The 24,528-nt window shown below is 43.3% G+C and overlaps 1 protein-coding gene across 1 annotated transcript; it reads right to left on the bottom strand.

Moving 5' to 3' along the window:
* Positions 1-674: 674 nt before the first annotated feature.
* On the bottom strand, positions 675-20,401 carry VXN (vexin). The gene is made up of 6 exons (XM_035563162.2): positions 19,205-20,401; positions 15,117-15,172; positions 9,978-10,104; positions 5,421-5,482; positions 4,093-4,178; positions 675-3,517 (listed from the first exon to the last, which is right to left on the bottom strand). The coding sequence occupies exons 1-6, from the start codon at positions 19,269-19,271 to the stop codon at positions 3,331-3,333; spliced, it is 585 nt and encodes a 194-aa protein (XP_035419055.1). The 5' UTR covers positions 19,272-20,401; the 3' UTR covers positions 675-3,330.
* Between the last annotated feature and the right edge of the window lie 4,127 nt (positions 20,402-24,528).

Here is a 24,528-nt window from a genome sequence, read left to right as displayed (position 1 = left end):
AGTTCCAGTGTCCCTGTGCCACCCACCTCGTGTTGGGCCATGTGCCTTCCATGGTTCAGCGTATGCTGCCTGAAGGCCGTGTTTTTTTTGAGGTAAGCTGAGTGATTTTGCTGTCATCTGGTAGGACTGTAAATAGACAGTACTTGGTTTTATTTTCTACTAGGGCCTTAATTACCCTCGAGGAGTCTCTGTCTTGGTGCTCTTATGTGATGGGATGGAGGGAGGTGACACCTCACCTCCCAGGGCCACAAGGAGACTAGACATCATTGTCCATAGTCCACTTCTGATCAGATAAATAAACATATCTGTAATGTCTAATGCCTGGCTGTGCCAGGGCTTTTCTCTGAGTATCTAATAAAAACGGAAGGCTTTTCCACTACTACAGTACTGGGACCGTTCACAAACATGTAATTCCGGGCTCTTCCTGTGGGGGAACAAACCTTGGGTTTTTGCCATCAGATGTGTGTGTTCTTCAGTATCAGAAAACCTGCCTTTATTTCTCACAAAATCCTTCCAAAATGCTTTTAAGTCACCAAGATCCATATGTTACCACATGCTACACGTTTCTTTTATTTTTTGTATGAATAGGACATATTTTATTTGAATCAATAAAATAGGTATCTACTACAATACAAGAAATCTTCACAGCAGTTCCTGGGATACAGAGGAATTAATTATGCATCTTGCAAATCTCTCCTTCTCTCGCAGACACAAATTATAAATTAAATAAATAAGGAAACCATAAATACACATTTCAAGATACAGCAAATATTATGTAGAAACATTAACCATCTTTTCTCCATCCTCATACTGCTTAAAGCTATTAATTAACAAAATGAAATACTAAGGTACAGCTCTCAACAGACAAAATTCTTGCTGCCCTGGACTGAACTCTCCAGGTCACATTAGCTACAAGGGCAGGTATCACAAGTACTCAGAGCCTTAATTGCCCCAAATGCAGCAAATGAACATTTCCCTCTGTTTTTCTGCTTTTTATTTTTGCTTTGCTTTGCTTAGGGAATGAGTCTAGTTATTACTGTTCTCCCTACTCCTTGAACGTACGTGTTGCTGTACAAGCAAATAGTCCCACTGAATGCACTAGGTTTACCTATTCACGTAAAAATAGCATGTGCCAGCAAGGCCAAAGCTGCTGGCAGGGCTGGGGGCAGGGGAGGGGATAGTGTGGTTCATGATATTTGTAAAACACATTTCAGGAAAAATTTGGGGATGGCTCCAGCTGGGTTCAGCCACGGAGGACCTGATGTTGGCAGGGTTACCCCGTCTAGACTATTGCACGTGGGCAGTGGGTGAAAAGCTCCAGCTGAAAGGTGGGGTGAAACCCTGTGAGGGGTTTGCCTCCTATTGTGTGTGGTTAACAAGGAGCTGTGTGATTCTCCTCTCCCGGAAGGATGCAAGAGAAGCAGGAGAGGAGCTCATCTCCCTGGGCTGGGTCTGCATCAGGCTGTTTGCCTTTGGTAAAAAAGAGAAAGGGGAGAGGCTGTGTGATTTCTATCTGTGGTGCTGTCCTCCAAGTTACTGAGCACCGATGGGCAGCTGAGGTGTTTTATGAAGGTCTAGTTCCTCTCTCCTCTTGGCAGACTCAGCGTGACGAGACATCATATGTTTTTAAAGGCGCCCTTCCAGCCACATCACACCTTCTCCAGCACGTCCAGCTCCTTGGAGCAGCTGGGGACACGCACTCTCTAAAGCAAGCTGGGTACCAGCTGCTGTTGCTTTCACATCCCACAGACTTTGGTTTCTCAGCTGTGAACCTTTCCTGTGTACCTCTCCACCCTTCTCACCCCAAAGCCAATGGACCTGGTTGCTTTTGCAGCCTTTCCCTTCTGCCTGGGCTGTGCCTTGGTACCTCTGATTTGGTGGCCTTTGGCTGTGGATCACTGCCCAAGCCTGCACCTCTGTAGGCTGTAATCCAAGGCTCTCTCAGTCCCCCACTGGAAGAGAAACTTGGAATACGTTTTTTCAAAGCCCAAGTTGAAGATGATCTTAACACAAGCAGCGGATGAAGTTGGCAGATATCACAAGTGCAGAGATTACCTGGGTAGTTGTGGTAGGAAGGGAAGGAGATGTAACTGCAGTTACACTGCTGGCTGCAGTCATACCATTCACACCTCTGGCGCACCAATGGCCACCTATTCATTTATGCTTTGCAGCACTGGCAGTTAGATCAGAGAAAATCATCATTGCTATGAGCTGCAGCAGCCATAATTTCCCCAAGTTCATATTTAAAATTGTGTATTTAGGCAAACCAAAGTATTGTACAATAACCAAGGGAGCACTTACGTGAGACAAGTATTGTTCTTGACTAATATAATGTTGTCTGTAATACCAGTGACACTTTTTGTATTACTTTTTTTTTTGAGAGGAAAGCCCAAGGGACCATGGTCAGCAACTTCTAATTTTGAAAAAAAAATGGGGGTAGGGGATTCCATTGAATCCACCAGCTCATAAGCAAAGGTCTGGTATATGCAAATATCTCACATTTAGTTGTCTGCTTGCATCATTTATGTATTTTCGACTAGCATTTTCCGCATTTAGGAAAATATTCTGTACCACACAGGTAGACAGCAAGTTACTGACTTAATAATCAGGTTCAATGGAAGAAAGTATTTCTTGAGGTTATTCAGTAGCTCATAGTTTGAACTGGCAGGGCACTTTAAAGCACCAGTGACTTGCCGTGTGGCGAAGTTTGGTAAATCTGTATTTGCAAACTTGCTCAGTTCTGACTCATCTTTTCTTTAAAATTTTTTGCACCTTTTACTCCTGTCTTGAAACATCAAAACTGAAGAAAAAAGATGTCTAGCATACGTCATTCAACCAAGCAAATTGTAAGATGCATTTTTTGTCTCCTTTCTCAGAAGAGAGGATATGAGAAGAGGAAGAGGGCAAGCAGTGGTACACAACAAGCAAACCCTGGCACTCAATGGCACTCAGTAACAAAAACAGAACCGTAACCTTGCAGGAACACACAAGCATCTTGGCAGGCTTCTCTTGTTGTGAGTCTGAGCTGATTCAGACAGGACGTGTACAATAGGTCAGCAGTAGCTTCAGCATCATCGAGTCAAGACGTAAATCTAGTGGGGTACTTGGGGTTCTAGTGTATTGCAACAAAGAAAGGCTAGCATGTTGCATCACACTCACCATTTTTACCTTAGTTAGCCTTTCTCCTACCTTTCTGAGGCAATGGCATCAAGTAATGAAAAGGATATCGTTTTCCTGGGGGAGCTGTGCTGTGTCTGTTCCCTTATCAATCCTAGAGCACCTTGTCCTGGCTAAAGGAACTTCTGTCTTTCTGAGTGATGCCAGGACTTATCAGTCTGCCTCAAAGGCACTGTTTGTTGCCCCCAGGTACTCCGACTTCTTCTTGTGCTTCATCCACATCTTCCTCAGCAGGCTGGGCGTCCCGCACAGGTTGCCTCCTGTCAGTGGTAGAGAAGCTTCTGCTCCTGGTGGCAGGGTCAGGTCGTACTCTGCCATCTTCCTCAAGTGCTGCCTGTGGCTGGCAAATAAAGCACAGGAGGGCTGGAATAAAGCACTCATCTCTGGGGCCCTTTTTCCTTCCCTATGATGACCAGCCACTGAAACCCGTGGGCTGCCCGTTTCCAAAGGTATCGGTGTCCCCATGACACTGTGACAATGAGCATTTATACTATGCTCAGCCTGTTCCTTAATTACACTTCAGAGACAAAATGGCAACTTAATTAAATTTTCCAAACTGCCTTAGGACCAATATTATAGACTACTTAGGGGAAAATACTTAAATTTTGGATTTAGATTTTTTTTTTTCCTAGTGACAGAACTGTAGCTGACACCAGGGTGGCTGTACAATAGCCACAGTTACCAATGGCATCAATGTCTTCTTCAGCCAATTCCCCCCTCCCTTTGGGAAGCAAGCAGAGTTTCTTTGAGGAGGTTTTACAGCTGTGATTCAGAGATCTGCGGCTGAGGAATTCCTTGTGATCCTGTTGAAGTGGTGCCTGGCTGGGAGGGTGTCACCCATTCCCTCCTCACCAGGCAGTGCCCACGCACGGCTGCTTTGGGGAGGATGGGGATGGGGATGGGGCTGGGACTCACTCGTCTGCGAGCGGGTGGTCATCCGTGGGGGAGCCTGTGAGAGCCGCCGGCTTCGCTGCGATGGGGATGGCTAGCGATGATGGGGGCTGCTGGGGGAAAAGAACAGCGCTGGTGAGTGGGAACCTGAGTTAGTCTGAGGAAAGAGGCTTTTTTTTTTAAATTATTTTTTAAGGAAAATAAATACATACTGTAAATCTCTTAGCAAGAAAAAGCAGGTTAAGGACCTGACTGCTGTACCCTTGCCCACACAAACATTTTGCTCACGTGAATGGTCTCACTGGTTTCAGCACAGCGGCTGTACGAGCAGGACTTACACCTCCCCAAAAGTGTGGGAGGTTAGCAGAACTTTTTATTCCTTAGTTTTTACGCCTGGCTTCTTTTGTGCAGGTCACACCTACAGCTGCTTTCCCAACCATCACAATTTCTTGAGCCTTTATGAATGTTTCCCCTGAACTGGATACTTTTAGGTGTGCTCTGAAAGAATCCCAGACTTAAAGATGTTTGAAATTACTTTTGCAAATACTCTTTGAAATTCAACCAGGTTAATTGCTGGTAGGTGTAACTAGTTTCATTACATTAATAAAATTAATGCTGTTAATTCTGATCATCCTTAAATATTGGTCGTTTTCCTTGAGCGTAGGCCAGCTAACAGCTAGCTGGTATATTGTAGCCATCCAAAGAGCATTTGAAGCCATAAAGTTTCTGTAGCTTAGTTTAGTGTTGGTTAGAAACTTTTCAGAGCACTATTTTCTGTTTGAAAATCTAGTTTTTACAGAATGTAAGGACTTTGAAAATTGTTTTTGTAAAAAAAAGAGGAGGAAAATATTTTAGTAAAGCTGAATCATTCTGAACCAAAACATTTTGTCCCTACTACAGAACAAATTTTCAGATTTTGTATGATGATTTCCTGTTGACTCTGTATTGACCTTTGTGATTGATCTGATCGTCTTTTCAGCATTACGTGCTGGAGTTTGTGAATTATTTGACACTTATTCCATCTTAGAAATACATCTTTTCCCAATTGATGAGGTTTCCTGAGGAGCAAGAGGCTAATTCCTCCCAAGTCTTGCCAGGGCTGACCATGCAGGTGCCTGCCTGCCTCCATCCTACAATGTGTCCTCGGTTCCGGAGGGGCAGCTCTCCTGTGCCAGCCGCTGCTCGCAGCTGGGTAGCCCCTGGCATCAAGCCTGTCTCAAAGCCTTGAAGAAGACTGTGAAACCTGCAAGTGCTGCCGCAGGCTGCCACTCTGTTAATGTGGGACATGTTAACAGGTACTAGGTTTTAATATGCATTAGACAGTGGTAGTTGGTCTTGCTGTATTCACTTACCAAAGATTTTCTATCTGACTGGTGATTACAGGACTTGGATGACTCTCGTTCAGTTATTCCCACTGCAAAGCATAAGAAACAGGGCATTATCAGTGATTATCCCATTGGCACAGCTTGTATTAAAAGCATCCTTCCGTGTACTTAAGCCAAGTATGAAAACAGACAGGGTTCAGGTTGTAGTCCCACCAGATCTGATTATAGCCAAAAGTGAAAAAAAAAAAAAATCTTTATTCTGATCATCTACTGCGATGTCAAAATGAGTGATATTGAAATTGCTTAAGTAATTATGAAAAAAAGCATTTATCTGTGCTTAGACTTTTCAAATGAGATGACAAACTTTCTTTAGACCAAATGGGAGCCTTTTCCCACTGCTAACACTTTTATAGGTATGTGTGTGTGCGTACATGTGTATACACTTATTTTTATAAAAGTGTGTATGTACATGAAAAAAGCTAACACAGTTTTTGTGCACACTTGAGCTCCCCACCAGGTTTGTCCTGCCTAGGAGCAGGGAGTCATTCTCCTTTCTGGGTTGACCCATGGAATTATTCTTACACGGACAGTGATGTGTGTGACATCCACCCCACCACAGGGAGGGATTTTAACTTTTCTCTCTGCCTCTGGCCAAGTGGGACCTCTCTCTGCTGTCCTCGAGCCTGGAGGTTAGCTTGCAATTACAGGCGAGTGCTCAGCCGAGAACTTCTCCCCATGTAAATGCTCACTGACATTCCTGCTAGTTGTGCCAAGGAAATAAATGAAGGAGGGATTCCAGATTTTCTCTCACAGAGCCAAATCCTCCCATTTGGCTGTGGGAATGATGTGGATCTCTCTCTCTCTCTCTCTCTCTTTTTTTTTTTTTTCTCCCCTCTTTCTTTTCATTCCTGGCCATTTTTAGGTGTCTGCTCTTTTTTAAAAGTGGTATTCAAGTAAGGGAAGGGCAAAGACTTACAGAAACACCAGGACTCACCAAGATAGAAGATACAATATGATTCACAACTGCTGTTACCAAGGAAATATAAATAATAACTGGAAACCTCAGAAATAGCAGAGATGCTGCTTATAGCACTGTCTCCAGCGTGAGTTAACAGTCAGAAATGTCTTGTCCTTCTGGGGGCAATAGCTGACCAAGATAAATATCTCAACTAGCTTCTCTCCTGCTGCTCTCCCCCGCCAGTAATTCCATTAGGTACCTAACTGTATCCCTCACGTCAAAGTTTAATTCAATTACTTTCTCTCATCTTGTGTGTTAGGTTACTAACAGTATTGGGAAAGTGGCTCCAGGCACCACTGCTTCAGCTAATGTCCAGAGATATATATATGTCCATATATATATATATATATATATATATATGTATTCCCAATACACATAACATATATAGTTAGTTACAATATATAAACTATATATAAAAAACAATATATAATCTATATAAATATTACAATATATAAACATAAACATATACATAAACAATATATACATATATTATTTGTTTGTTTGCTCTTATTTTGTCTGATTCTTCCATTCAGCATCCCCCTCTTATTAGATAATGTTCTGGTCAACTTTTTCAAAATATTTAAGCAAAACTAAGTCCCCATGACTTCAATTTGGTAAGCGCTCGTCAGGACAGGGGTGGCTGGGTGTACTGTGAATGCCACTTCAAGAAGGTGCTATGGATGGCCAAGTGTGGGACAAGGGTTGCTCCAAACCTTTTAGTCTGACTTTGCCCTATATTTCCAAGATGAGTGCTTGTACAAAACTGAGTACTTCTTTCCTGTAGAATAAATGCATATATACACATAAATATTTAATCTATCCACCCTGTGAAGCAAAGCACAGCTTTGAGGGCTGTCAGGAGTTTATTGTTCTGGCCTTGACACCTGACCTGCTCCATGCTAGTACGGACTGTCCTTATGCCTTGATATTTGTACAGCATTTCTAATGCTAGCAATAAGCATGCTGATGCTCTCATCTGTACTCTTTGCACATTTCTAGCTTGCTATGAAAATTTAACTGTTTGTTCTATTACCCAGATTTCAATTTGTGCTTTATCAAATCTGTAGTCTGATTAATATTCAGCAATAATTGTCTATGAAGCAATAATATTCAGCAATAATTGTCTATGAAGCAAGCCTGGAAAACACCAAAGTCAGAACTATTCCCAGTAAGGATGCTGAAGGATGCTTTTGAGGGGTGAAATTTATGTAGAGGGCACGTTTGTACAGAGATTAATGCAAACAGATGTTGTACATCCTGGGACAAATATATATATATCACTTTATAACACATTAGGCTGGCTCTCCAGCTGTTGAGAAACAGCTGCAGAAACCTTTCTGCACTCTTCCATGGCGCCTCATTCTCTGTGTAGCTATTCGTTAGTACAACGCCTGCTGAAACCAGAAGCTGTAGCACATCATCCAACCCAAACCGTTCTATGATCCTTTGATCATAGCAAAGCGCTATTTTTATTTTCATACAAATATTTGCAAACACTTCTGCTTTTCTCCCCTTAAAATGCTAAATTTGTAGTCAGGTGATCAAAAGTTATGAAGCATCAGAACTGGACCACGATTATTTTATTCCCCTTTGAGACTCAGGCTCTAATTTGTGACCAGAAACCATTTTTCCACAGATTGTTCTGCCCCATTCAGTGCACCACATAGAGAGTGTTCACTCAGAAAGTAGTTATTCATCCTCAGCTTTTATTGTTCAGTAGGTGGTCCTATACCCAGTTTTCCCACTAGTGAATCCTCTGAGGGCTAGACTATTCATTTTTATGGCCTTTTCTGTATTGCTGGTCATTGTGGTCAACATCTGCAAAAACGTTAAAAAAAAATCCAACAGCTTCATAGGCTCCTGGAGGATAAGGGGTTATACTGGGGAAACAAAGAGTACTGAGTTTAAGATTAGAGTTTCCTGAGATGAAGTTTTCAGAGGAATTGAGCAGAATGCAGCATGGTTTGCAGTCAAAGTACGGCTTTTTGTGGCAGCTAGAAATGAGTGCTCCTGGGTATCAGAGTCTGAATTGTGAAATGGGCACCCAGAAAACAGGGGATGTATCAGCTGTGTTAGGTGATGTGCATCGCTGAGGAACCTGTTGGCAGTGATGGACAGCGCTTAGGGAACTATTTCAGGAACTTGGAGATGTCCCACTGCGTTCTCTGAGCACTTTCTGTGCCAGCATCCTACAAATGTCCTCATTATGCTACACAAGCTAAGGTAGCCCTAGAGGAGCTCTGGTGTCCTGAACAGCTGCTCCTGGTGAAATTGGCTCCTGGTGAAATCCCTTCTCCCTCTATCTGCTCCTCCAACAGTCCCTTTTGCCTCTGTTTTATTTCCAGATCTCTTGCTCAGCACAGTTAACTTAACCTTAGTTGCTCCCTCTTTCCCATTCAGGTTCTTTGCCCAATCACTTCCCTTTCTCCCCTTATGAGAACTGTTTCCCCCATTTTCCACTCCTCTTTTCAGATTCCCGCATCCTTTCTCCCATTGGTGCCTATCTGGTCTCTTTTTCCCTTTGCTTCCCCTCACAACAGACACCACAAGTCTCTTCTTTCTCCCCTAGTACCTCTCTGCCACCCACTGCCCCCCAGCCAGTCCCAAACACTCCTTCTCCATCCCTCCTCCAACCCCTCAGCCACAGCTCTTTGTTCAGCCACGTCCTGGCTCCTTTCCCGGTTTCAGATCTTTCCCCACAGTCCCAAGCTCAAGCTCCCAGGCCCTGCTCTTGCCCACTCTGTGTTCAGATCAGGTGGCTTACAAACCATGCAGTTGCAGACCAGTGGTGTGAAGAACATGCTCGTTCATGGTAGGATCTGCTTTACATTTTTAACAGCTTTTAACAGCTAAACTTCCTATGTCTCTACCAAACGTGTGCCATATGGGATTTTTCAAAGTCTTTTAGCTGGATTGCATCTGGGTGGTTTTTCATGGGAGAGCAAAAGGTGTGTTTTGGATTAAAAGGCCATCCCATGACAAACTTCATGGCCCTGCTCCAGCTTCCTCCTTCCAAGCATACCACATCAGCACTGAAAAGGAACTGAACGACCAGTCTGTTTATGTTTATTCATTTCCTTGTTTTTGCATTGGCAAACTCTATTTTCTCCTTCATGGGTTCTCACAAATATGATGAACAAGTTTTGGTTGAAAAAAAAAAAATCAGGCCCGTGGCTGACAGCCAGAATCTAAAATTTCATCCCAAATGATTATGTTTTGGCAAATTTTAAGGAACTGAACAGGGATCTTATATAATAAGATGAGTCAGGCAAGCTCAGTTATAAGCAATCTATCATCACTACAATACTGTCAACTCTTGGAAAGGGGGAGTTTATGACTTTGAATAAAGCAAGTGCTGCTTTATTAGCTTGCTCTTGCAGGGAGCAGAGCTCTGCAATGATGTGGTCTTTATCTCATAAATTCCACTGAGTGTTTTAAGCATGGAAGTACCCTTTCTCTACATAACAAAATGTCTGCTTCACTGCAGACTGGAAGACTGCAACATCTAGAAATGTTCTGAAGCAATGGAGACCCAGAAGGCGGTGAAGCCATTTCTGAGGACTTACCGTGCATGGTGGTGCAGGGTCCCTGCTGCCCGCCCCGCAGGCGGCCCAAACCCCGCACCTCCTCTTCTCTGTAGAACATTTGGTGGAGATTACCGTGGTGGGGCTGACAGTCAGACACTGCTATCACCTGCAGGGAAGAGGTAAAACTCTCCTGTTAGAGCCAGACTGGGACAGGGCCACCTCTGCAGGCCACCACGGGGGTCTGCTGTCGGAGTCCCGATGGAGCAGCCTTGGTTAGGAGCAGTGTGCTGCTTGCTCTTCTGATTGCTTTCCTGTCATCTGGGGAGAGTTTTGTTTGGTGGGGACTGGGGTGGGATTCATCTTGTTTGATTTCTGACTCTGAGCTTGAGAAATACAAAGCACAGAAAAATCAGGTGTGTTCCCTCGGGGACCCAGGTGCTGAGCTGCAGCTTCCTGCATTCGTTTCAAGAGAATGAAGTGTGGCCCTCATTAACTTCTACTGATTCAGGATACCCCTCTGAGTCTGCTTAGTTTTAATTTCTTATTGCATCATATTTTGGGCAGTCAGTTAAAGTTATGCAACGTGAATTAAAAATGCTATTTCTTCAGGCCTCTCCTGTCTCACCTGCTCTTTGACAAAGAAAAGGCCTCATTCCACCCACCGGTCTGCCTTCTAACAAATGCTCCAGATAAAAACAAGACAGCATTGAGGCACGTCCCCTTGCGTTCATAAAATCGTTCAATTTCTTTAAATAAATTAGAATTCAGTGTACTGTTAATGTGCAATATTCTGTGTTTGTGAACCTTCAGGCTGATTTAAAAACACGTGCAAACAGATGTTTCCCAAAACAGGAACAAAATAAAAGCCCAAACCTGACCACTTTTTACTTTTTTAGATTCCTTGTATCCGCAGGAGGCTGGTCTGGATCCTCCTGACCGGTGGGACCAGGAGCTGAAACGGGCCGACAGCAGGCAGAAATGCTGCTACAAAGGGCTGGTGAGGCCACCAAGCCCTAATCCGAGACCTAAGAGGGGTTTTCTTCTAGTTCGGTGCATCTTGGCACGCAGCCTAGCGCAGTCCCTTCTCTGTAAGCTACTTAAGGACGTGCCCAGTGCTAAGGTAAAGCCAGAGGGGCTGCTGGTGTCCTTGAAGTCAGGCACGTGCACCAGGTGGGGCCTGGCTCTCCTGACCAGGAATCTGGCACTGCCGGACAGGGCTGGGCCACACCATCCTGCCCAAAACTCAAGAATGAGGGGGCTGATGGTGGCAGGAGGCCTCCTCTTGCTGCTCCATCATTTAGTTCTTGCTCACATGCGGTCTTGTTTGGTGTGTGGCTGAAAATTTCTGCAGCCCTCTCCTACCCAGACACCTGAGGTCGCTGCTTTTGCATGGTCATGGAAAGAGCATTTTTGGTAAGTAGGATGCAGGCTGCAGCAGTCTCTAGTCCTGAAAGTGGCTTGTTTGATCAGTGTAAACCACAACTGACTTGAAACTTAACAATCTGCCTGTGCATTGCAGGGGATGATATTTAGTTTGAACTCCGTAAATAGCAGGAATTATTTAGGCACATTATCTATGTTCTCAGGGTCTCTTGCTACATGCCATATCAGTAGTGCCAGAACACCCTCAAGCAAGTTTCAATGCCATTTGCCATTACAGTCAGGGACAGCAGCACCATCTCAGTTAACTTGCTTGTTTGCAGCATTTGGCTATAGTACACTTTGGGAGTTTCTTAACTCCTAATTCGAGACTTCACTGCGACTTTGGCTACCTCACCCATTACTGTAATACATAAAGACTTATCTAGGTCAGGAAACTAAACCTGCTGCAACACACTTTTGATCTAAAGTGGAGCTGACATTTCTCTAGGGTACTTAGGGTAAGGCAGAAGGATCAGCTAGAAGTCACTTTTCTTTTCTAAATGCACTAGGAAATTTAAATCTTGTGTGAATGGCAGAGTCATCCAGACTCTGCCGAATTAGTACACTGCTCTTGAAATAATTACTAACTTAAACCTCTATGTCATTTGCACAGTTCATTCTGTTTGCCGGATGCTGACTCTGAATTCAGAGCTCAACAAAATGTCTTTTTTTTTTTTTTTGTGGACATTTACATGAGGGCACTGAGGCCTTGCACACCTGCTAGTGTTACACAAGGGACACAGAGGACACAGGAGCGCTGCAGGACAGTGCAGAGGCTGCTCCAGCAACCCCATCAGCACTCTTGGAACCAAAGCCCCCCAGAAGGGGCCAATTAAACATCTGGATTTGGGTAAAACTTCAAAGCTTAGAGGCTGGACGATGAGGTGATTGTTTATAGAGGAAATATCAGATTTTTGGAGCTAAGCTCTTTTGGATGGTCTAATGCTGATCTAATTTTTAATGTGGCAGCACTAGCATACACAGAGGGATTTGCCAGCTTTCTGCAAAGTATTCAGGTACTGTCATCAAGAGTGTTTTTAGAGTTGTAATCCCAGTACCTGGGGGATAGGAGTGCAAGGAAATCAAAAGAAAGGATCTACTGTCACTGGGAAGAACTTTTAATAAGACAACAGGAACTGCAAATAACGATATCATTGAAATAATTTTATAAAAGAAGGTGCTTCTCCCTTTCACCCTTCCATTGCCATGATTGTGCTTTTGGGGTGGATTCTCAAATGTCATGGAAGTTACCTTAGGTCAGTTACCTGAATGTTAAATCACTCAGTGCTACACTGCTTGAGTATTTTTGCCATGAAAAAAAGTCTGGCAGATGTCCACACTGCTCGCTATTTTTGCCCTTCTCTAGGATTAAAGTTGTGCATCCACTGCAATCACCAGAGCAGAAGCTCTCAAGTTAGCTGAGGCATTTCTACAGCACGGACTGCAGGTGCAGAAGTAAAAGTGAAAAATAAATAATCATACTGCTACGTTAGTGTGGGTATAGAAATTGGTAATCACAACTTCCTCACAGGCATCTATATTCCACTAGGTGCAATTTATTTGAATGGTTGCACATCAGCAGCTGCATCACGCTGAAAAAGAGGAATGCACAAGTCAAAGAGCTGAGTGTCCAAATTGCATTGGTTTGCAAACCTTGCTTATCTGGATCTGCAGACCATTCCTTAGGCTTGGTGCTCCCGCAGCTAATATGATGCTGTGTGCATCAAGACTAAGAGCCAGTCAAAGGTATCTTTAATTGGGGTCAGGAAAGCCCCAAAGGAAGAAGAAAATCATATCAAAATACAGCAACAAAACAGGGACTTTCCTCTCTTGTTTTCTTAGACCTTTGTGAGTATAGTGCTGAGTACAACAGCTGACCCAACCCAAATTAAATGTTAGAGGCCCCCTCATGACAGAAACAATTTTCTGCTGAGTTTTTAAACATCATAACAGACATACGGTTGTCCTAGATTTTGAAGAGAGCTAGCTGAAAATTATCCAGCTGAATAGGTTTATGAGAAAGTTCTGATTAGAAAAAGTTTGGGCATTTGGTTGGAAAAGTATTTATTTTGTCAAAAAAAAAGAAAAAAAAAAGAAAAGAGTAACTATTTAAGCATTCTGCCTTATTAGAACAATTCACTTTTTGTTTGGACTTTTATGCTATTTTTACATTATGTGACAACATATGTGAGAGCATAAATAAAAAAGAAGTATCTAAATACAGCTTATTTTGAGCAACACTGGGACACTGAATTTCATCCTCATTTGGGTCAAAGAGTAACTTTGAGACCTCAGCCCAAGTGACTGGATGAAAATAAGATGTTTACAAACAGAAAATACACACTTTTTTTTTTTTTTTTTTTTTTACTCAAAAACACAGGGATATTCCTGACTCTTATTGGGGTCCACTCCAGGTATCCTATGAAGTATTTGGGTTCTGTGATCTGCTTTAATAACCAGGAGAGGGGATGGAAGCAAATATGGCAAGTTTTTTCCCAGTGCATGGGTATGTGTGGTAAGCAGGGGGACCCGTGGTGCTGTGGGGAGATTAGGGAATCTGGACTATGAAGAGGAGGGTATCTACAAATGGGGAGCAGGATGGTAAGTTGGACAGAGCATGGGAAGAGGAAAGAGCATGGAGCAAAATGTTTCAACAAAGTGCTAGAGAACTACCTGTGTCTGTAGTGAGAAGAAACACTTTGGCAGAAGAGTCTCAAAGCTTGTGATTTAACATGCACAAGAGAAAGCGGGGCTGTCGTGCCTACAAGACAGAACTGCAATAAAAGGATGATGGAAGGGGTCGTGAATAGGCTAACTGGGTTTAAGAAAGGAAAATTGGCTCTGAAGACAAGAAAACTCAAATGAAACCAATGTGTCAAAGTGTCTAAATTTGGAAAACATTTTCTCAGTGTTCAGATCTTTTGCTAATGCTGTTATTACTATTTATTTAATAATAATGCCCAGCAGATATAATCAGGGACAAAAATACTTAGAGACCTACTGAAGAGAACTGCAATGAACACAAGTCACCCATTGAGTGAAAGGAAAGCAGGGAATGAGGAGAAAAAAGCTGAGACTGTATAGCACAGGGCTGTGGGAAATGTTTAGGTATTTTTCTGCCCAAAGAAGGAGTGAGCACTGGGCTGGATAGTAGGGATGGAGAGAGAGGAGAGAACCATACACAGATGCAAGCTGCTGAGATGTTTAGGTGCCAGGTTGACCCCGTGCCACCATAATCAAGTGACAAGCATCCTCCTGTGGCTCTCTTAGAGTCATTTTTTTGACTGGAGGTTACAGCCCATTGCTTGATGTTTTCCTCCCAGATTCTCAGTGTAATGTGGTACTGGCTCCTTGGTTAATGTGTGTATGTGCTGCTATGATTTGCTTGTTTTTCTTTCCTGCCTGTCCCTCCGGCACTATTATTAGTGCTTTATGGATAAGAGTTAAGTCTGTGAATCCCTCAGATGACCCGTGTTGATTAGCTATGTTCATTTTGAATAGCTCTGCACAAAGACCTTATTTTTTGAGGAGTTTCGAAGTAATTCTGTAATAATCTGTATATACAGACTAAATCATCTGTAGCTGTATAGGAACTCCCTTTTCTCATTCTCTGTATCAGACACTGCTGAACTTCTTTGCCCTGAAAGATCTGCTTCCCATTTCTCCATGACGTTTTGAAAGATGAGCTTAGCCAAGTAGAATGAAAACAAACAAACAAACAAACAAACAAAAGAGAGGGAGAGAAATTTTTCTTACACTCTTGGTTAGGATGTGCTGCGTACTTTTGGCTCTCCTTCGGGCAGGACTACATGCTGTGAAAAGAACAACAGAAAAATGGTCAGGGTGGGGTGGAGGCAGACATGCCCAAGTAGCACACAAGGGTGGTGCCCATTGAAGATGCTGGTGAGGATCTTGCTGGTTTGTGGTGGAAACGGGCAGTGCTCTGTTTGGGGTAAAGTGTTAGGAGACCAGCAGCGACCCTCACCTCAGGTAGGTTTTCCTGCCCCGATGTAGGGGGGCAGGAGCTGGGAGAGAGCCTCCAAAGAGGCTCATGGTGTCTGACACTTGTCTGGTGGCTCTGTGCATGTCAGCTCTTCTCTTAGCCCCCATGCAGTCTCTGCTGGGGGACATAGAAAAGATAAGGGCTGGAGCAGCTGGTGTTGGATAATAACTGCTATTATTGGGGGAAAAGGAAAAAAAAAAACAACAAAAAAACACCACCACCACCACAACAAAACCTCACCTCATTTCGGTATTTTAAAGTCACTTCTCATTACTTTGTGGTGCTGTAGCTGTGCTACACCAGTGAGATTAGGCCAAATATGCCTCTGAAATGCCTCCAAAAGAATGGCATGGTGGGGAGGGGCGGAAAAAAAAAAGGGGGTTTAAGGAGGATTCCAGCTGAAACAACCCAAAATAAAATATATATATATATTTTTTAAATGTCACCTCAGAGACCATTTTCCAGCTATACAATACAGACATCTGTGGGCACAGGGCAAGAGCCTTCCCAAAGTATCTGCACGTTCCCATGGGTTTCCAGGAGGAATCTGCCTCTTCCTACAGGAGGCCGTGTCCTGGCCTCCTGTCTAATGATATTTGGGATAAGGGCTCTTTGGTGTTAGGAGAAACTGAGCTTCTCCTTCCATCCAGCAAGCTTCAACCATGACTAGTATCTACACTGACTTTGGAGAGGCTGATCACTTTATCTAAATACAGATTTTCTTCCAAAAAGCTCAAATAACTTCATGAAGAAATTTCAGTTTTATCACATTATGTCCAAATAACAACATTTGTGCTACATCCGTTCCTTTTTTTTTTCAGCCACAAAATGACCCATTCAGTACTTTAACTTGATGCAGCGTTTTGCTTAAAGTTTTTCTCAATTTGATTTCTTAAACCCATAAAGACACCAAAATCATAGGCAAAACAGAAACACTGGTCACAAGACACATGAGAAATGAGGATCGTAAGCCAAGCTTTTGACTGGTCATTGCACTCACATGGAATTGATTGGGTTTGGGTGTTTTTTGGACAAAGTGAAGATTGATTAAATGCTTTTAGTTCCAGTTTGACTTGAAATCTGAAAAACTCAGTTATTCTCCCAGCTCTCATTGTATCCTACTCTTCGCACGTTAGAATTATTACCCTCCCCTGTATGCAGAATACGGGAGTTATGGCTACAGGATTTAGCAGCTGGTTACAGAAGGGAGCCTACAAAAACTTGCAAAATTCAGAGCCAGGTTTAACTCTAATTCTAAATTCTGACCCTGCAGGCAAGGCATGTGAAGGGAGGCTTCCCATTCAGGCTCCATTTATAGCCCAAAGGCTTTGAAGCATCAGAAAAATTTGTTAGGGAGTTGCAGGTGACTCTCGTTCTCCAGCTGAGTTTGCCTTTACAGTTTTGGCATCCAGGAGCTGCAGTGCTCATCTTTGCTATGTGTTAATGTTTGTGGAGACTTAGGAAGATGTGGAAGCAGCTGGAGTTGGCCCAAGGCTTTTCATTCCTGCTGCTAATCTGAGTTCCTGCCTTGAGGGGATGAGGTGCAGTCCTGAAGGACCTGGGCCTACTGCTCCCGCTGCCTGTGGGGCCGTGGGGGGTGAGTGACAGCAGAGGTGGCCTCCACAGTGCTGGGCACTGCTGCCCATACCACGGCCTCTCCTTGGATGGTATGAAGGAGAACTGAGCAGCTTTCGGGGCTGTGGTACAAGAAGAACTGGCCACAGAACCAGGATCACTCTTCCTACACAGCCTGCATTTGTCTAAGAGCTACCCTTGTCTGTGAAGGACAATGTCAGCAATGACTTGTGGCATCCCATAATTTCTCCCTTACACACAGGGAGGTCGCCAGCCCTGGGGTGTGTAGGTGCTCAGTCACAGGAATCCAGGCATTTTGGCAATTTTAGTGGGGGAATCTAGGCAAACCAGGAGTCTTAGTGACTACAGCCACTAGCCCGCAGGTCTGGGGATCTCAGCTTTAGGTAGCTCACTGTTCAGGTACTTTCATGGATCCATCTGAAATCCCCATTTCAGATGGGTGGTCTGATTTTCTGCAATGTTGAATACCTGCAGCCACCACTGAAAACCAGACCACCAGTTCAGACACCACAGTGAGGATACAAGTACTGAGCATTAGGACCCCATTAGACAGAAAGAGAGTTTTGGCCAATCTCTGCCCATAGTTAAGCAGGACGGTAAGACAGGAGGTAATAAATCTTGTCCAAGTCCCCTGCTAGCAACCTGCTGAGGTACAGGGTGCTTACACACCTATCACAAGCGAGTTATCTGTGTGCACAGTTAGAGAGTGTGCTCAGCTGTCAGCCTGATCGCAGCCTGTTTTGAATGGGGTGGTATCCTCAAGGATCCCTACTGCCTTCTCCTGCATGAGTAGTTTTATATTTTAAAACATGGCAAGCATGGGGTGAAAACCATACAAGCACAATGAAGTTTTTTCTTTTTCTTTTTTTTTTTTTTTTTCTGTGAATGTGTTGTAACTTGCTTTTGAAGCTGCTGCAATCACTTTTACTGCTGGTATTGCATTGTGTGAGGACTATAATCATTAATTGTTCATAGGCAAAGCACTTTAATTAAACTCAAGTGCAGAAAAGTTTAGTGACACAAAGAATCACCTTCACGTCTCTGGTATTTTACGTATTTTACTGCCCAGTGTGAGGAGTACAGTTTATATATATTTCTCCCAGAAGTGAGTACTGTTGTGCTGTTATTGGCACCAGGCTGGTGCACGATGAACCGTGTACTAATGCACTTAATGGTAATAAATTTGCCTATTTTCAGAGTGCGTACGATCCACAGACTGACTCACTCGCTGCCTGTCATTTGCCAGCATACGTGGCAAATGGCTCACATGGGCTGAAGAAAGGGAAGGCATGAAAGGGAAGTCACAGCACCAGCAAACATCCAATTACTTGAATAGCCATTGAAAGAAGAGTGAATTGCAGAGGTAGACGTGAGTGACCCACTTGCACAGGAATACAATGGCAGCAATGAAAACAGTGGGGTTGCAGGGCTCTCCCTGCAAACATGATTTTTCTGCAGGGAGCAGGAGCAGGAAGGCACGGCTGAATTCTTGCAGATGCCATTTCTGGATTTGCCTGCAAGAGGCTGTTTGTATGCGCAGTCCAGATTTCAGGCAACAAAAACAATTACAATGACGGTTCACTTTGTCATTTCCACTTACATTCTGAAATTAAGCAGCTGAGAGCTCAGGCTTGCAGCTTGCAAGTAAAGATCAGATCTGGCCCCACAATTTGTTTTCCCTGCTTTTACCTGCTTTCTTTTTCTTGTTGCTGAAATATGCAGCTATTGAGTTTAAACTAATTTGTTCAATCAAATGCAGACTAGGCTTTGTCCGGTTCTTACTCTTCATTACAAGCAATTAATGTTAATCATGCATTCATTTCGAGGGCATGGCTTTGGAAATGTTCCACTTATTGAGCCAGCAGACTTAAATTCCACATTCATGCAGTTCACCCAGTTCATCTGAGCTGCTAACTGCTCACAGAACTTCATTTTCTTTTCTATCACACAGAATAGCCACACAGTTGCAAGCTGTCACTTTAGCAATTACCTCATAGGTACACGAACACTGATTCCAGATCTCTCCCAATTTTGCCCGTGCAAGGATTTTACACAGCCACAATGTTGAAGCACCTGCATGGATTAGCTCCAGAAAGAAGCAGAGAGCACCGAGCTGGCAGCGCAGCGCAGCGCAAGCAGAACAGACAGATGAGCTACTCCTTTCAAAGGTTTCTCTAAGGATAAAAACGCTCCTTCCATCCAAAAGACAACACCGTACCCAGCGTTATAGTTCTGATGTACTCACATTTGGATGAAATCACGGTGGTGAAAACTTCTAAATTTTCGTCGCTGCAGCTGTAAATCTGGTGCATTTTCCACCTCTCCCTCCTGACTGCCTTTCAGCTTCATGCAACTGCTCTGAACTTCTGGTAAATAGGTTTCACTAATCCAATCTGGCTCTGTGATCATTGTCCAGATCTACAAAGGACAGACTGATGCTGTGATCTCATCTCATTCCATATTCTTCATTGCAACATTTTCTGCTCCCATCTGCCTTTTTATGAATACTATTAATGCAAAGATTTAATTTAGGTGTTACTTAAGCCTCTACTCAGATAGGAACATTTTATCCTTTTACCAGTTTGGAGAATCCTCCACAAGAAATGGCTAATAATAAAGTCTGCTCTTTGCAGCTAACGTATTGGCAAATAAAATTTTACAGAAGTGCTGCAAGGTTTTGTAAAATGATTTGGGTTACATTTTGTGTACTTTAACACGTTTATCATAAAATGCTGCTCCTCCCATATAACGAGGAGCTGATTCTAAGTGTATTAAGCGTTTGGTACCTCACCTTTTAAGTTCGTAAACATCCAAGCATTCCTGGGCATGTCAGTGTAAAATTTTAAATGCGAAAGAAGGGCATGTCAGGCAGTCATCTGTAGGTCTGTATGTATGTCCCCTGTGCTTTAATGGTTCCTGAGGGAGGGCAGGTGGCTCAGTCATAACCAGGTTTCTATATGACATGAGGGATCTTGGGCCTTATTCCACATTTATGCACTTCAGTATAGGGGTGCCTTTCTAAAGGTTTCAAGTTGGTTCCCTCATGCTCCCATCAGAAATTGTTCCTTCCACATCTGTGGAAATTTCCCCCTCAAGTTCCGCTTACTTACTTCTTGCCATGGACATCTAAGCTTGAAAATGTTGGCTCGCAGGCTCCAGCAGCAGATGTAGCAGAAACACTTTCAAGTGCTAACAGTGATATTAGATTATATCAGTCCAGCCTTCATTAATACTGCAATTAGCACAAAAATTAATGCTGTCTGTCTTCTCCTATAGAATCCTGTCAGCAACAGTCCCAGTTGGAACATGCCAGCAAACATGGGCTGTCACTGTCATACTAATGTCAGTTCTCTTTGAACAGATAAATGTTGGTCAAATACACATTCTGAGCCTGGAAGGAGGCTCTGAGGAAGGTGTCACTGTTTCGAGCAAGAAAGGAGCGGAGAGAATCCGCTATCACTTGTTACCTTCCAGGGCAGCCTCCTGCTGTCCGAGGGCAGGGAGTCTATGGCAGGGGCTGTGGGCATTGTTCCAGGAAACCGTGCGCTGCTTAAAATGGGCAGTGGGACGGCGACATAATCGAGCAAAAGTTCAATTAGTTTTTGATTTATTGTGCCACATGTTCTGCTTGTATGACTGATGCCATTAACATCAGGCTTGGCTGCCGTGTTCATCTGTCTCTGGCCGGCTCTCTCTGAACACGCGCGCGCCCAACAGATGGGGAGTTTCACGGGCTCGAAAGGAATTGTTTATCCCGCTATTGTTCCCGTGTCAAGCAATCAAACCAAATCCACTACCCACCAATAAAAAGATCAGCGCACCGTCCATTCAGCGGTGAATAGAGCAGAGGCGGTTATGCAGGGAGGATTTAAGGCTTTAAAAAGGATAAAAAAAAGTAATGAAGAGCAACACTGAATAGTTGACCAAAAAAAAAAAAAAGCTATAACACATCTAACCCACCCTTTATTACACCTTTGGTTATTCAGAGTCCTGTGAGAAGAGGTACTTTTGGATCCGAGTCATTGTTTTCCTAATTATAGGTATGATCTAGGGATATTTTTAAACCATAGCCATTGTTCAATGTTAGAACAAATATTTGGTGTTTCATCATGTTGAAGGGCAGCATGGATGTGGAAACTGAAGTGGGATTTAAGAGCAAAAATCTGATTACTGCTTTGCAGGTCAGGTTTTGAGCAGGTAAGCTTTCAATAACTCTCCCTACAAGAGGCATGACGCTCTGAGGATGAGCTGCTTTATACAGAGAGCTGACAAAAGACTCTCACAGCCCTTCCAGACAGAAAACAGGGCTCTGGAGGGCCAACACACTGCGTGTTTCCTTTGGGATCATCACCTGGGAATGAATTTTCTGCTGATCATGAAAAGGAGTTTTCCACTTCATTCTGCCCAGCTTTTAATGAGGTAATCAAGCGCTATGGATGCCTTGGGTTTTGCAGGAAATCTTGATGTGGCTTCAAGAAAAGGACCATGCAAAAATGGCTACTTTTTTCTAGATCTCCATGGGTTATTTTGGACAAATCATCTTGGTTCATCTTGCTACAACACACGTGATAATACCTGCCAAGAAAGCCCAATTGCATGCAACCTGTTGAAGAATAGCATGGCAGTAATTTGAGACTCAAAGAAGACACTCTCCACAGTTCCCAACCTAAGAAGTGCTTCTAGAGCCACATCAGATGATTTCACACTATCTCCTTCACCTCCTGACTGACTTAGCAAGAGCTCAGTCTGTGAAGGCAGCAGGAAACCAAATGTGCCTGTAGATTCTACAGATCCTCTTATTTTTATTTTTTCCTTGAATTACATTAAATATCTAGAGACTAGGCTAATTTTTTCCTCACTGCTAAATGCAATGAATGTTATTAATTTAATTTGGATGGTGCTGCTACAGCCATGAGAAGACCCACCCCGAAATGTTTTCAGTTAGGGTGTATCTTTGACTGAAGACTCTGAAGCTGGCATTTGGAATCCAAGTTCCCAAATTCCCAGTCCCAAGGTCCTCCCTGTAGACTGCAATTTATCTCTGTTTACCAAACGCCTTAACTCCCAGCACTGTCAGTAAGTGATCAAAACAATTGCTGGTGGAAGAACCGGGTGACCAAAGGTGAGTGAGGACAACTGAGGAGGAGGAGGACAACTCAGGACACAGCAGCAGACATATGGCATCTGGCAAAACATCCACTTAGCATCATCTACAGGCCTGGGACAGGGAAAGTATTTGATTTTTGGGATGCGGGCAGAAGGAGAGAGGTGTGGGGACGGGGAAGAGACATACGCTGAGGCTGAGATAAAAACAATTGGTGAAAACAGCATAAGGCAGAAAACCCCATGGCAACCCAGAAGATATCAAAATGTCACAGTGGGGAGGTGGTGAGTGTGCTTTTCACATGGACTGGATCTGTTTAGACACATCTGGAAGAAACAACTGCACATGCTTCTCCTGTTTGCCAAGTTTTCCATAGTTTGTAAACTTAAAAGGAATGGAATAAAAACAAATTTTAATTATGTTTGCAAAAATTAAATTAAAACTTTGAGTGATTTAAGACAAGTATCTGAGACCTCTAGACCTTATTTATTCTGGCCTTTGTAAACAAATTAATGCCTTCCTAATGCAGTATTCTTCCAGTGAAGTCAGTGGGAAGCATCCCTGTATTTTCAGCATACCCAGTACTGCCAAGGGATTCCCTGGTCATGGGAAGACAAAGCTCTCCCCAGGTCAGGTCTCCGGGCTCTCACTGGATCTTGTACCCTCTTACGTAAAAGGCAAATCTAATCCATACTGAGCCACTTGAGCCTATTTCTTACCGATAGCTGGGCAATATGATAAGGATAAACCATGGGTATTTTTGCAATAGGATTGTGAACTCAAATGTGTGCACAGTTAACCATTTAAAAATAAGATGGGATAAAACTACACGTGCATGCTGCTGGCATGTACTCTGAAACACTTCTGCATGATGCGATGCAAGTGGTAGTTTTTGCGGTGAGGAAGTTGCTTCAATTGGTTTTAAGGCCACAGAATTGCACTTGACAATGACAAAAAAAGTAAAACCAACATCGAGTGCAAAATGTAAAGTCAGCCTGTTATACCTAGCCTCCTATTTTCATTTAAATGAAAGGAAAAGAGAGATGGCTGTGCTATCCACAACTTCACCTCATTCTTACAGCAGTTTGCAAAACTAGTTCGAAACTAAAGAAACATCGCACAGCTGAAAGGTCTGTGAATAACTGAAGGATCTTCAAAAGTTACATTTTAATTTGCTGGCAGCTGCTATGACTGCTTTTACCCAAACAGGATTGAGAGGATTGAGGCATTTAAAAAACATTCTGAGCTTTAATTTCACCGTAGGGGATCAGAAGAGATGCCAATGTTCAGCAGTTTGAAAGGGCTAGTGCACAGACATCTTATCTGGTAATCGGGAAGGGAAACACCAGCCAGATCTGGAAGCCAGGCTGAAAGCATCCTCCAGTAGTTACAGAAGGATACTGCAGGACTCCGAGGAAACAACAACAAAAAGAGCCTGGTTGGCGCCTCTTAAAAAAGTTACATCTAGATAATTGGACATTCACAAATTTGCCCTAAGCTTGTAAAACACACTTGAGTAAGTCCATACAATGATTTGTATGAAGCACAATGCCCAGCCCTGTAAAGTTCAAGTCCCGCATAGCTGGTGCCAGCAGCAAGGATAGCATTGAGCTAGCATTAATGCTAGGGCCAATTCTGCGTATTTGGACTGAGCACGTGGAGGCTTAGCAAGCTTTCATACTCTGGGCATGCACTGGTAATCCACAGAAAGCATTAAAAATGTCACCAAAAGAGTAGCGTGTTTAAATCAGGCTGTGATAACAAACAATAGCTTATTAAGATGCTGAACTTAATTTACATTCATCCTTGATTTTTCAGGCTGTTTTGAGTTCTTTAGTCCCTGATAAGGCACAATCAATTTCGAATGGGGCATTTTTACTCCTGATGCTTTTCTTTAAAACATTTTAGGATTATTTTGACTATTGTCTCCTGATAAGAACATAACCATTTTTGGACAAACAAGCACCTTGATTAAAGCTTGTCACATGGATGCTGGATTTGTGCAGCTCATTTGCTGCAGCTGCATACAATATCTCACATAACAGAGGAAAATCCACTGTTTGGATAACCAGGCATGAACTGCTTAGGATTCCTCCCATGGATAAGTCCGAAGACATGAACTGTCACCTTACTTGTATCTAATGTGTCCTCATGCAGCCGTCAAGCTCTTTTTGCCGCCTGTGCCACACGTGCTCTGTGGGATGATGGTCTTTGGAGGACAGCAGATCGCATTTCCTTCTCTGGTTTAAGTTCTGTGTGAAAATGAGATTTAATTTAGAACAAGGAACCTCATTGTGGGCACTCAGTGACCACAGCGCTAGGAAACTCAGAAAACAGGAATAGGAAAGGCAAGAAGCTGCACTGAGGGCACAGAAGCAGGGCCGTGTTTACGGGGCCCTCTTTAAGCCAGGTTTAAGTGAAGGTGCCTGTGTGGAGCCTGGAGACATGGCACCTGACAGATGAAG

The sequence above is a fragment of the Cygnus atratus genome, chromosome 2 (genome assembly GCF_013377495.2).
Source record: "Cygnus atratus isolate AKBS03 ecotype Queensland, Australia chromosome 2, CAtr_DNAZoo_HiC_assembly, whole genome shotgun sequence".
Lineage (NCBI taxonomy): Eukaryota > Metazoa > Chordata > Aves > Anseriformes > Anatidae > Cygnus > Cygnus atratus.
This window is presented reverse-complemented; position numbering and strand designations above follow the sequence as displayed.